General features: G+C 38.0%; 1 protein-coding gene across 6 annotated transcripts in view; it reads left to right on the top strand.

The window, feature by feature from the left end:
• Positions 1-13,149, top strand: part of SPATA6L (spermatogenesis associated 6-like) — a 64,723-nt gene that overhangs the window by 30,756 nt on the left and 20,818 nt on the right. For 5 of the 6 annotated variants that reach the window (XM_010860709.1, XM_010860713.1, XM_010860714.1 and 2 more), the window contains 3 exons: positions 3,917-3,994; positions 5,729-5,968; positions 10,754-10,856. In XM_010860709.1, coding sequence (XP_010859011.1) covers positions 3,917-3,994; positions 5,729-5,968; positions 10,754-10,856 — 421 coding nt within the window. The remainder of the gene's footprint in view (positions 1-3,916; positions 3,995-5,728; positions 5,969-10,753; positions 10,857-13,149) is intronic. The other variant, XM_010860712.1, reaches the window with a different exon arrangement.

Below are 13,149 nucleotides of genomic sequence, written 5' to 3'. Positions count from 1 at the left end.
CTGAAAGTTTTCTCTACTTTTATGTCACTTGAATGACCTGTTTTAAGGGCTACATCTTTGTAGATTATAAAAAGCATAAACTTTTCTGTTACTGCTCCATGAGTTGCTATTATTTTAATTTAGTGAGGTGTTATTGTCTCCATTTGAGAGTTCTGTGCGGAATAGATGGCATGCAGAACCCCTGTTTCTATGATGTTTATGATGACAGGACTTCTAGTTCTGATACTTCAAACACCAAGCATTCATCAACTGTTCTCCCTGGGAACTAAGATCCTGCAAGCTGTGCTGCATGGTCAAAAAAAAAAGTTCTCCTAATCGGAATTCCCGATGGCCATAACTTTAAGCCCTCCATAATCTTTGAAGATCTGGTGAATATCACGATATCATTTTTTTTTCTCAGAAATGTTTTTTGTGTATCACTTATATCCATGGTACTTGTGAGATGCTTGCCTTTATTATTGTGAATTACTGAGATTTTGCTCTTCAGAAGCAGAAAGGGGATTAAAAACTGGTGAGAATTAGGTGGGAGATACTCTTTACATTAACTTTGATTTGCCCAAGTTTTCTATTAAATAAATTCCATTTGCAAACATTGGGCTGGTATCCAGCTAAGTATCAAGACAAGAAGAAAGACACTTTCTCATATTTTCCCAGATGTTATCTCTGTTTAACTTTATAGGCATAATTAGGAAGAAGAATCTACAGGAAGTTTTATTTGTAGTTATTCATAAATGCAGGTCATCATAAGAGAAAGAGCTTTAACACTCTCAGGAAGATCTTCATGCATTAGAGGTAAAGTATCAGTTCTTTCAATGAAGTTAAAGTATATTTTAAATAATTTGTGAAGAGATAGAGAGCTCAATTTCTCTCAAGTATTCTATAAGGAAAAATAAACAAATTGCTGAAGTTTTACTAATGGCTGATATTCATTGCATTCTCACTAGATGCCAGGCCCTGTGTTGAGTTCCTTACGTGTATTGTTTTATTCAATCCTTTTTAACCCTGCAAGCTGGCTACTATTAGTTTCCTCATTTTAGGCATGGGGAAGCTGGTATGGCGAATTTATAAAGGGTACCCAGAATCACAGAACTGGTGAGAAGTGGATCTAGGATTCTCACACTGGTCTGTTGTGCTTTGAAGTTTGCGCTCAATCACTGCATTATGCTAATTCTCTCATTTTTATTTCAGCCCAGGGTCCAATTTCTTTTCATTAATGTTATAGGACATGAGAATAAATGACACGCGAAGGTCAGACAAATTATTCAGTTCATTTATTTTCTGTTATTAGTTCATCAAGAATTAGATTTATTTTCTCCAGTACAATGTGACTTTTTCGTCGTACTTTCATATTTTTTTTCATTTCACTTGTTACCCTAACAGCCTTTTTTCCTCCTTTTCCTGCTGAGGTCAAGAATATTGAGGGGAGATTATAATCTGTGTTTTTTGGTTGTTGTTGTTAGGTAAAGACTGAATTTGTAAATTAGGCAGAAAGAATTTTGTTTTTAATTATTAATTTTTAATTAATAATTTTAATTTTTCCTTAGTGTTTAGGTACTCTGAGTACCCTTTATAAATTTTTCCTTCAGTTCAGTTCAGTCGCTCAGTTGTGTCCAACTCTTTGCAACCCCATGAATCACAGCACGCCAGGCCTCCCTGTCCATCACCAACTCCCGGAGTTCACTGAGACTCACGTCCATCGAGTCAGTGATGCCATCCAGCCATCTCATCCTCTGTTGTCCCCTTCTCCTCCTGCCCCCAATCCCTCCCAGCATCAAAGTCTTTTCCAATGAGTCAACTCTTCACATGAGGTGGCCAAAGTATTGGAGTTTCAGCTTTAGCATCATTCCTTCCAAAGAAATCCCAGGGCTGATCTCCTTCAGAATGGACTGGTTGGATCTCCTTGCAGTCCAAAGGACTCTCAAGAGTCTTCTCCAACACCACAATTCAAAAGCATCAATTCTTCAGCACTCAGCTTTCTTCACAGTCCAATTCTCACATCCATACATGACCACAGGAAAAACCATAGCCTTGACTAGATGGACCTTTGTTGGCAAAGTAATGTCTCTGCTTTTCAATATGCTATCTAGGTTGGTCATAACTTTCCTTCCAAGGAGTAAGCATCTTTTAATTTCATGGCTGCAGTCACCATCTGCAGTGATTTTGGAGCTCCCAAAAATAAAGTCTGACACTGTTTCCACTGTCTCCCCATCTATTTCCCATGAAGTGATGGGACCAGATGCCATGATCTTCGTTTTCTGAATGTTGAGCTTTAAGCCAACTTTTTCACTCTCCTCTTTCACTTTCATCAAGAGGCTTTTCAGTTCCTCTTCACTTTCTGCCACGAGAGTGGTGTCATCTGCATATATGAGGTTATTGATATTTCTCCCAGCAGTCTTGATTCCAGCTTGTGCTTCTTCCAGCCCAGCGTTTCTCATGATGTACTATGCATATAAGTTAAACAAGCGGGGTGACAATATACAGCCTTGATGTACTCCTTTTCCTATTTGGAACCAGTCTGTTGTTCCATGTCCATTTCTAACTGTTGCTTCCTGACCTGCATATAGGTTTCTCAAGAGGCAGGTCAGGTGGTCTGGTATTCCCATCTCTTTCAGAATTTTCCACAGTTTATTGTGATCCACACAGTCAAAGGCCTTGGCATAGTCAATAAAGCAGAAATAGATGTTTATTCTAAAAATTCCTACCGTTAAATCCAATTATTGACCTAACCATCGTTACCACCATCTCATTGCTAAGGGGATTGCATAGGATATAGCCTGTAAATTTCAGCTCTAAACTGTTATGCTAAAATGAGTACTTATATGAAAAAGAAAATACATTCCTCCTTATTGTCTGTAAGTCACCGCCGTGAGTTGAGGTTAAATAGGTGAACAAGATTGCATTACAGACTGTGGATTCCTTACTGGTAGGGCCCCTCCTCCTCCTCTGTGGGCTAAGTGGAGCTTCATGTAGAGTGGCTAAGTATAGACTCAGGTTATCTGGGTTCAAGCCCAGTTTTGTCACTCAATGGCTGTGTGATTTTGGGTAAATTGCTTATCTCCATGTACCTTAGTTTCCTCCTCTGTAAAATGGGATTGATAATAATTCTTCCTTTATAGGGTTATTATGAAGGTTGAATGAGGTAATATATGTATGTGTGTGTGTGTTAGTCACTCAGTGGTCTCTGACTCTTTGCAACCCCATGGACTGTAGCCCTCTAGGCTCCTCTGTCCATAGGATTCTCTAGGCAAGAATACTGGAGTAGGTTGCAAATTCCTTCTCTAGGGGATCTTCCCTACCCAGAGACTGAACCCGGTATCCTGCATCTTTGGCATCGCAGATGGATTCTTTACCACTGAGCAACCAGGGAAGCCCAAAGCAACTATACCCCAATACAAGTGTTTTTAAAATGGTATTGTTAACTATGTCACATTGTTGTACATTCCATTTCTAGAACATATTCATTTTGCCTAACTAAAATTTTATATCCTTTGACTTAGCTTTTCCCTTTTCCTCTCATCCTCCAGCTCTTGGCAACCAGCATTCTATTAGCTGGTTTTTTAGCTAATTAGCTATTCTTTGAGTTTGACTATTTCAGATTCTGCATATAAGTGAAATATGCAGTGTTTATCTTTTTGTGTCTGGCTTATTTCATTTAGTATAGTGTCCTCAAGTTTATTCTCTGTTGTCATGAATGGCAGGATTTCCTTCTCTTTAAAGGCTGAATAATGTTCCATTTTATATATATATATATATATATATACATATATATATATTTGTTATGTATATATTTTAGACAATGTGTGTAGATTATGCTGGCTACACAAAAGAGCATTTAGGTTCTTGGATAATTTCATGTTAGGATAGGATAAGTAAAGACCTTCTTTCCAATAATTTTATTTGTTTCTTTTATTTTCAGGGCATTGCTCCTAAAATAGAGTTTTCTACAAGGACAGCCATCAGAGAACGTGTGTTTCTGCATAGAAACAGATTTTTTGTAAGTATAATAAAGAATCCAGAGATAGAAATGTCAGGGATTTCTCTACAAATTTAAAGAATTTCAACCTCAGCTTGGTTTACCAAGTTCAGATGCAACTGGACAGACAGAAACCTGAGACTTATTGCTAGGTTTGAATTTACATAGTCAAATTTCTTGTTCAGCCTGTCACATTAGAGTGATGATGTGTGGCATGTATTCATCATGGCATAGTTGGTGGAACAGCGTGATCCAGAAGCTACAATCACAGGCTTGACATGTAGTCTAGTTAGTTTTTGTTGTTGTTGTTTCATGACATCTACTCTTGAGTTTATCAACAGTAGTGTTTCCTTCTTTCTTGTGCTGAGGCTGAAGGTCAGAGTTGTATTTGGGGCCACCCCTTTAGTAACAGTGAGGGTTCTTTTTTTTTTGGTAACAGTGAGGGTCTTGGGGCATTCTTGAGCACTACCTTCATTTTGCTTTTTCAGCCATGATTTCCCCTTCACACTCTTTTCTTTCTATTTTTATTTTACCCCATTGCCCATAATTTTGCAAGCATCCAAAATCCTTTCTAAAATGATACAGAGAATTAATGAATATAGTTTGTAGATCTCACACGGGTCCTAGAATAAACCTTGAAAATGTGGGCTTTGGATTTAGGGGTACTGAAGAAGCAGGGTCATTAATCTGTGCAAATACATCAATCCCCTGGGCACTGTAATTCATCAATGGAAAACCAGTGATTAATTTTCAGGAAGGCAATAGCTGCTTTTTAGTCTCTCCTTATTTACTCACTGTTTTCTCCAGTCTGTTTAAATGTGCACAGTGACTTTTCAGTTTATTGCTCTTTTTCTTCCATTCCATTTTGTTAATCTTGTTTTAATCTCGTAATGTAGAGATCTTCCTGTGCGAACTTCCCAGTCCCTTCCTCCTTCTCTAGTCTTGCAGTCTTTCTCTAGCACTGTCTAGTGGTGAAGCCTAGCAGAACAGCTAGGAAAGCAGAAGGGGATTTGCAGTGGCTGGTTCAGTATCATAAAATTGAAAGGTGGATTTGGAGCTGAGAGAAAAGTGCTTACTCACCAGTATAGTTGGCTTCTAATTTTTTAATTGCTCTAAAAATTTCCATAGCTATACATACAACCATACTTTTTCCTTAAAATAAATTGCTTGAGGTGAAATCGCTGAACCCAAGTATATGCCAAATTCTCTGTCTCCCTCCCTTGCTGTATTTGTGTATCTGTCAATCATCTGATGGGGCATGGAGGTGTCTGATACTTTCCAGCTTTCTCATAATACAAATAAAACTCACTGTTTAAATTTCATTAATTTTGTAAAAAAAATTTTATTACATTTTGGCTGCACTGAGTCTTGGTTGGTACATGTCGGATTCTCATTGTGGTGGCTTCTCTTGCTGTAGAGCATGGGCTCTGGGGCATCTGGGCTCAGTAGTTGCACATGGGCTTAGTTGTTTCGTAGCATGTGGGATCTTCCTGGACCAGGGGTCAAACCCATGTCCCCTGCATTGGCAGCTGGATTCTCAACCACTGGGCAACCAGGGAAATCACAAATCTCACTGTTAGTAGCTTAAATCTACTAGTGATACTAAGCTGACCTGAAGAAAAATTTTTAAATGCCCTTCCCTGAGTTCATGTTTTATAAATCTGAGATGTTAAATCTTCTACCTTAGTTCAGTTAAATACAGTTATATTCTGGTTGAGCTTTCTTTAAAAATATTGTCTCTTCTTTGGGTTTCAGGAAGAAAGACGTAAGTCACAAAGGCCTTTATCTACACCAAATGGACCAAAATTCCCCTTGAGTTGTGTAAAGATGAAACCAAGGGAGAGTAATCTCGACAGAGTGCCCCCAGGCATGCAGTCCCGGCCACTCTCTCCGTATTGCACCAGGCGTTTCTTCCAGGACCAACCAGCTCAGCTGAACCTTGGATATACTTTCAAAATACCTGGAGAAAGCAAACCTCCGTTTGTAGTAAGACACGTGAGCCTAAAATTATTTTTCAGAGTCCTTTGGAATGGTAGGGTGTGAATGAGGGTGGAATAAAGGAAGGTTGGACCATGATAACAGATGTGTAAGTAAATAAATAGAGGAAATTCAAATTTAATAATAATTATGATTAAATTATGTTCATTTCCTAGAGTTATTGTCAGGAAACTCCTATAAAGATGTCTTGTACAGAGGACTTGCTGAGTAAATGTCTACTATCCCTATTTTTAATTTTAGAATTAAAAATAAATTTAATTATTAATAGTGTTATCTGCATAGGACAACCTGCCACTATCCAGGAAGATCAATGAACTGACAGTAGTAGAAGATTCATATCAAAGACTGGCACATTCTCTGTACAAATCTGAAACTAAAGCCTCGTCAGTTTTAAGAAAACTACTTGAGTTTTCATAGTAAGATCATTGTTCAGTGGCCAGCTTTTTAAAATATATATTTATTTATTTGGCTGCCTCCAGTCTTGGTTGTGGCATGCGAGCTCTTTGTTGAGTCATGAGGGATCTTTTCACTGTGGTGCATGGACTCTCTAGCTGCAGTGCACGGGCTTAGTTGCTCCATGGCATGTGGGATCTTAGTTCCCTGACCAGGAATCAAACCTGTGTCCCCTGCACTGCAGGGCGGATTCTTTACCACCGGACCATTAGAGAATTCACCAGGCCGCACTTTAAAAGTAGGAAACATATGGCTGCAGGAAGAAGCAATGATATGCCATAGTCAAAAGTCCTTAATTAAAGTTATATTAGATTTAGCCATCAGGAAGTAGTGGGCAAATTTAACCACACTTGTTTTCATAGTCTTTTTTTTGACTACTATAAAAGTAAAGGAAAATACAGAAAAGTTCAAGAAAAAAAAATTACCCATAGGTTCACTAGAATAATAAAATCATTGTTTAATTTGATACATTTTCTTTTGACTTTTTTTGATATTCATAAGGCCTTATTTTTTCCCACAGAGTTGTACTTATACTGTATATACAGATTCATTTCTTTACAGTTACATATGTTTTTATCATGTTAAAAACACTTCTAGTGTTAGTTCCTGTTTTTCTTTTTTTAATTTATTTATTTTAATTGGAGGCTAATTACTTCATAATATTGTAGTGGTTTTTGCCATACATTGACATGAATCAGCTGTAGGTGTACATGTGTTCCCCATCCTGAACCCCCGTCCTGCCTCCCTCCCCATCCTACCCCTCAGGGTCATCCTAGTGCACCAGCCCTGAGCACCCTATATCATGCATAGAACCTAGACTGGCTATCTATTTCACATATGATAATATACATGTTTCAGTGCTATTCTCTCAAATCATCCCACCCTTGCCTTCTCCCACAGAGTCCAAAAGTCTTTTCTTTACATCTGTCTCGTTTGCTATCTTGCATATAGGGTCATCGTTACCATCTTTCTAAATTCCATATATATGTGTTAATATACTGTACTGATGTTTTTCTTTTTCTTTTTTTAAATTAATTAATTTATTTTACTTTACAATATTGTATTGGTTTTGCCATATATTGACTTGAATCCGCCATGAGTGTACATGTGTTCCCCATCCTGAACCCCGCTCTCTCCTCCCTCCCCATCCCATCCCTCTGGGTCATCTCAGTGCATCAGCCCCGAGCACCCTGTATCATGCATCAAACCTGGACTGGCGATTCGTTTCACATATGATGTTTTACATGTTTCAATGCCATTCTCCCATATCATCCCTCCCTTGCCCTCTCCCACAGAGTCCAAAACACTGTTCAATACATCTGTGTTTCTTTTGCTGTCTCGCATACAGGGTTATTGTTACCTTCTTTCTAAATTCCATATATATATGTTAGTATACTGTATTGGTGTTTTTCTTTCTGGCTTACTTCACTCTGTATAATAGACTCCAGTTTCATCCACCTCATTAGGACTGATTCAAATGCATTCTTTTTAATAGCTGAGTAATATTCCATTGTGTATATGTACCACAGCTTTCTTATCCATTCGTCTGCCAGTGGACATCTAGGTTGCTTCCATGCCCTGGCTATTGTAAACAGTGCTGCAATGAACATTGAGGTACATGTGTCTCTTTCAATTCTGGTTTCCTCAGTGTGTATGCCCCAGCAGTGGGATTGCTGGGTCATATGGCAGTTCTATTTCCAGTTTTTTAAGGAATCTCCACACTTCTCCATAGTGGCTGTACTAGTTTGCATTCCCACCAACAGTGTAAGAGGATTTTCTTTTTCCTTTGCTCTCTGAAGCATTGTTTGCAGACTTTTTGATAGTAGCCATTCTGACCGGCGTGAGATGGTACCTCATAGTGGTTTTGATTTGCATTTCTCTGATAATGAGTGATGTTGCGCATCTTTTCATGTGTTTGTTAACCATCTGTATGTCTTCTCTGGAGAAATTTCTGTTTAGTTCTTTGGAACATATTTTGATAGGGTCATTTATTTTTGTGGAATTGAGCTGCAGGAGCTGCTTGTATATATTTGAGATTAATTCTTTGTCAGTTGCTTCGTTTGCTATTATTTTCTCTTGTTCTGAAGGCTGTCTTTTCACCTTGCTTATAGTTTCCTTTGTTGTTCAAAAGCCTTTAAGTTTAATTAGGTCCCATATGTTTATTTTTGCTTTTATTTCCATTGCTCTGGGAGATGGGTCATAGAGGATCCTGCTGTGATTTATGTCAGAGTGTTTTGCCTATGTTCTCCTCTAGGAGTTTTATAGTTTCTGATCTTACATTTAGATCTTTAATCCATTTTGAGTTTATTTTTGTGTATGGTGTTAGAAAGTGAACTAGTTTCATTCTTTTATGGGTGGTTGACCAGTTTTCCCAGCACCACTTGTTAAAGAGATTGTCTTTTCTCCATTGTATATTCTTGCCTCCTTTGTCAAAGATAAGGTATCCATAGGTGCATGGATTTATCTCTGGGCTTTCTATTTTGTTCCATTGATCTATTTTTCTTTCTTTGTGCCAGTACCATACTGTCTTGATGACTGTAGCTTTGTAGTATAGTCTACAGGCAGGCAGTATAGTCTGAAGTCAGGCAGGTTGATTGCTCCAGTTCCATTCTTCTTTCTCAAGATTACTTTGTCTATACGAGGTTTTTTGCATTTCCATACAAATTGTGAAATTATTTGTTCTAGTTCTCTGAAAAATACTGTTGGTAGCTTGATAGGGATTGCATTGAATCTATAGGTTGCTTTGGATAGTATACTCATTTTCACTATATTGATTCTTCCGATCCATGAACATGGTATATTTCTCCATCTATTTGTGTCATCTTTGATTTCTTTCATCAGTGTTTTATAGTTTTCTATATATAGGTCTTTTATTTCTTTAGGTAGATCTATTCCTACATATTTTATTCTTTTCATTGCAATGGTGAATGGAATTGTTTCCTTAATTTCTCTTTCTGTTCTTTCATTGTTAGTGTATAGGAATGAAGGGATTTCTGTGTGTTAATTTTATATCCTGCAACTTTTCAATGAATATAGTTCCTGTTTTTCATGAACTCTGTTCCACATTGTAGTTCATGACTTATTCTCCAGAATGTTAACGATTGATATTATTGTCAAGTTGATAATTTGATTCAGGATTACCTGTGTGATGTTTGTATATTAGACACAGAAATGAAGCATGGTAAATCCCAAAGTCAAGGTGCTTTTTAGATGACTGCTTATAGCATTGGTTTGTAGGTAGAACAGAGATGTTGTTTGGCTAGAAAATACAGGATAGCTGTTTTCTTCAGGTAACCTATAAAAGTGTCTGGCAAAATCTAGCACTGTAAACATAGTTTCATACAAATATAGTTAAATTGAGTATATTGGGTCTGATTTATTCCATTTGATATATATTTTAATAAAATACACAACTTTAGTGTACACCATTATGAACTAAATAACCTTAAAATGTTGGAAGTTTTCTTAGGGAATTAAAATTTACATGATACTTTTATTTAACAAATTCATATACAGCCTTTACTATGTGCCAAGCTCTTTCCTAAGGGCTTATAGATATTAACTCTTTTATTTAGCCAGATTTCCTGATGATATCTGATGTTTAAGTAGAAAAATTAAAATGTAGAGGACCTGATGTTGTCAAGATTGTAAATTCTAGTAAAATTATTTCTTGAAGTAGAATGAAGAATAATAGTATAACATGACTTCTTGACATTAAAAAAATAAAAAACAAGGTTTTTTACAAAGAAAATTAAGCAACTGTATGTCATAGACATTCTGGAAGAGTCTCTATTTCAAGTATTTTGACCTGTTAGCAGATCACGTTGTTGAATGTAGGAAAATGTGGTCACCTTAACTAAAATAATACAGTCTCCGTTGTTCTTTTTTACAAGGATATAGACACTCAGACTGAAGGGGGATGTGGAAGGCTGAAAGATCACATTATGGGAATTCCTTGTCTTCAGGGAGGACCCCACCTAGGCCAGTACTGCTCAGAGTGTTTAGGAATGTGAAGATATCCTGTTTTAAAAGAAGATTAAACAAACTCTACTTGCTCTTTACTGGCCTTACCAGTGGTTAGAATATGATCTGTGTCATATTAGCCCATATCCCATATCTTTGTGTTCTAACCTCAGTGAAAGTAGGGACAAACAGGTTTCCCTGTTGGTTATAACATTTTATATATTTGGAGGCTGTGATTTAATCTGTTCCCAACCTTCTCTTTTCTCACCTGCATGACTGTGATTGAAGGGGAGAAAGGTATTACAGGGAATGAGGAGAGAGTAATACAAGCTACAGTGGGTTCAGGTCTCATTCCTTTCCTTTCAGGTGGACAGTGCAAAGCCCTTTGGTGAGAACAGTTCACAGCATCATTCCCAGAAGTCTAGAAGAAAACCTAACTTTTCAAACTTTCCATTTCCAGTGAGAAGAGGTATTCGATTTTCTTGTTCCTCCTGTGTAGTTTACCCATGGGAACGAATGCATCCTACCTCTAAGTCTTCTTTCATTCTGAGGAATCACACGTTTGTCTGGAAACTCAGGGCCTAATTCTCGGGTGCCCTGTCACTGGGAGTTTCCAGAGAGGGGGTTCCCACGAGCAGAGTCATTAGCAGAGATGCCTTCTGTTTCAGAGTTTCCCTAGGAGGAACTGGGGAGACTTCCCCCAAGGAGTGTCACCATTGAGTGTGTTCTGGCTGTGGCTGTTGGAAAAGCAGAGAACATCTTGTCTTGGTGGGATCTCCTTGAAAAGACACCACAGATAGCTAACAAATAAGACTCGCCATTTTTCAGGATAGGATGCAGCAGAAAATTGATGGAGATCAGGAGAGGCAACACTTCTTTACAAGATTGCATGTCAGCAAGGAGGAGAGCCAGTTCTCTCTGAAATAGTGAGGTTAAGGCAGGGGATCTCAGACATTTAGATTTCAGGACCCTTTTGTGCTAAGTATTATTGAGAGCCACACTGAGCTTTTCTGTATGTGAATGATATCTATCAACAATTAGCATTAGACATTAAACTTGAGGAATTTAAAAACACAAGAATATACAGCACACATTAGCCATCAGAGTGGTGTCATCATGACATATCATATAGCTTTTGGAGAACTCTGTTATATAGTCATAAGAGAATGAGAATGAAAAAGACAGAGTATGTTTTACTATTAGGAGAATAGTTTTGACCTTGCAGAGTTCCTAAGAGGTCTTGGGGACCCATGGGGAGGCCCTGGATCATATATCAAGAATTGCTGGGTTAAGACATCCCCTTGGTGGTCTGTTCATTTCCAAGGCAAACCATTCAGTATCACAGTAATCCATGCCTATGCCCCAACCACTAATGCCAAAGAAGCTGGAGTTGAACGGTTCTATGAAGACCTACAAGACCTTCTAGACTAATACCAAAAACAGATATCCTTTTCATCATAGGGGACTGGAATGCAAAAGCAGGAAGAGATACCTGTAACAGGCAAGTAGCAAGCAAGTTTGGTTTTGGAGTAGAAAATGAAGCAAGGCAAAGGCTAACAGAGTTACAACAAGAGAATGCACTGGTCATAGCAAACACTCTCTTCCAACAACACAAGAGACGACTCTACACATGGTCATCACCAAATGGTCAATACAGAAATCAGATTGATTCTTTGCAGCTGAAGATGGAGAAGCTCTATACAGTCAGCAAAAACAAGACCAGGAGCTGACTAAGGCTCGGATCATGAACTCCTTATTGCCAAATTCAGACTTATATTGAAGAAAGTAGTGAAAACCACTAGACCACTCAGTATGACCTAAATCAAATCCCTTAGGATTATACAGTGGAAGTGACAAATAGATTCAAATGATTAGATCTGATAGAGTGCTGAAGCACTATGGATGGAGGTTTGTAACATTGTACAGGAAGCAGCGATCAAAACCATCCCCAAGAAGAATTACAAAAAGACAAAATGAGGAGTCCTTACAGATATCTATGAAAAGAAGAGAAGCTAAAGGCAAAGGAGAAAAGGAAAGATATACCCATCTGAATGCAGAGTTCCAAAGAATAGCAAGGAGAGATAAGAAAGCCTTCCTCAGTGATCAATGCAAAGAAATAGAGGAAAACAATAGAATGGGAAAGACTAAAGATCTCTTCAAGAAAATCAGAGATACCAAGGGAGCATTTCATGCAAAGATGGACACAATAAAGAACAGAAATGGTATGGATTTAACAGAAGCAGAAGATATTAAGAAGAGGTGGCAAATACACAGAAGAACTAAGCAAAAAGATCTTAATGACTCAGATAACCACAATGATGCGATCATTTACCTAGAGCCAGACATCCTAGAGTGCAAAGTCAAGTGGGCCTTCAGTAGCATCACTATGAACAAAGCTAGTGGAGGTGATGGAATTCCAGCTGAGCTATTTCAAATCCTAAAAGATGATGCTTTGAAAGTGCTGCACTCAATAGCTAGCAAATTTGGAAAACTCAGCAGTGGCCACAGGACTGGAAAATGTCGGTTTTCATTCCAATCCCAAGAAAGGCAGTGCCAAAGAATGTTTAAACTACCACACAATTGCACTCATCTCACACGCTAGCAAAGTAATGCTCAAAAATCTCCAAGCCAGGCTTCAACAGTACATGAATCGAGAACTTCCAGATATTCAAGCAGGATTTATAAAAGGCAGAGGAACCAGAGATTAAATTGCCAGCATCTGTTGGATCATAGAAAAAGCAAGAGAATTCCAGAAAAACATC

This window comes from Bison bison, unplaced genomic scaffold (assembly GCF_000754665.1).
Source record: "Bison bison bison isolate TAMUID 2011002044 unplaced genomic scaffold, Bison_UMD1.0 scf7180017864469, whole genome shotgun sequence".
Taxonomy (NCBI): domain Eukaryota; kingdom Metazoa; phylum Chordata; class Mammalia; order Artiodactyla; family Bovidae; genus Bison; species Bison bison.
This window is presented reverse-complemented; position numbering and strand designations above follow the sequence as displayed.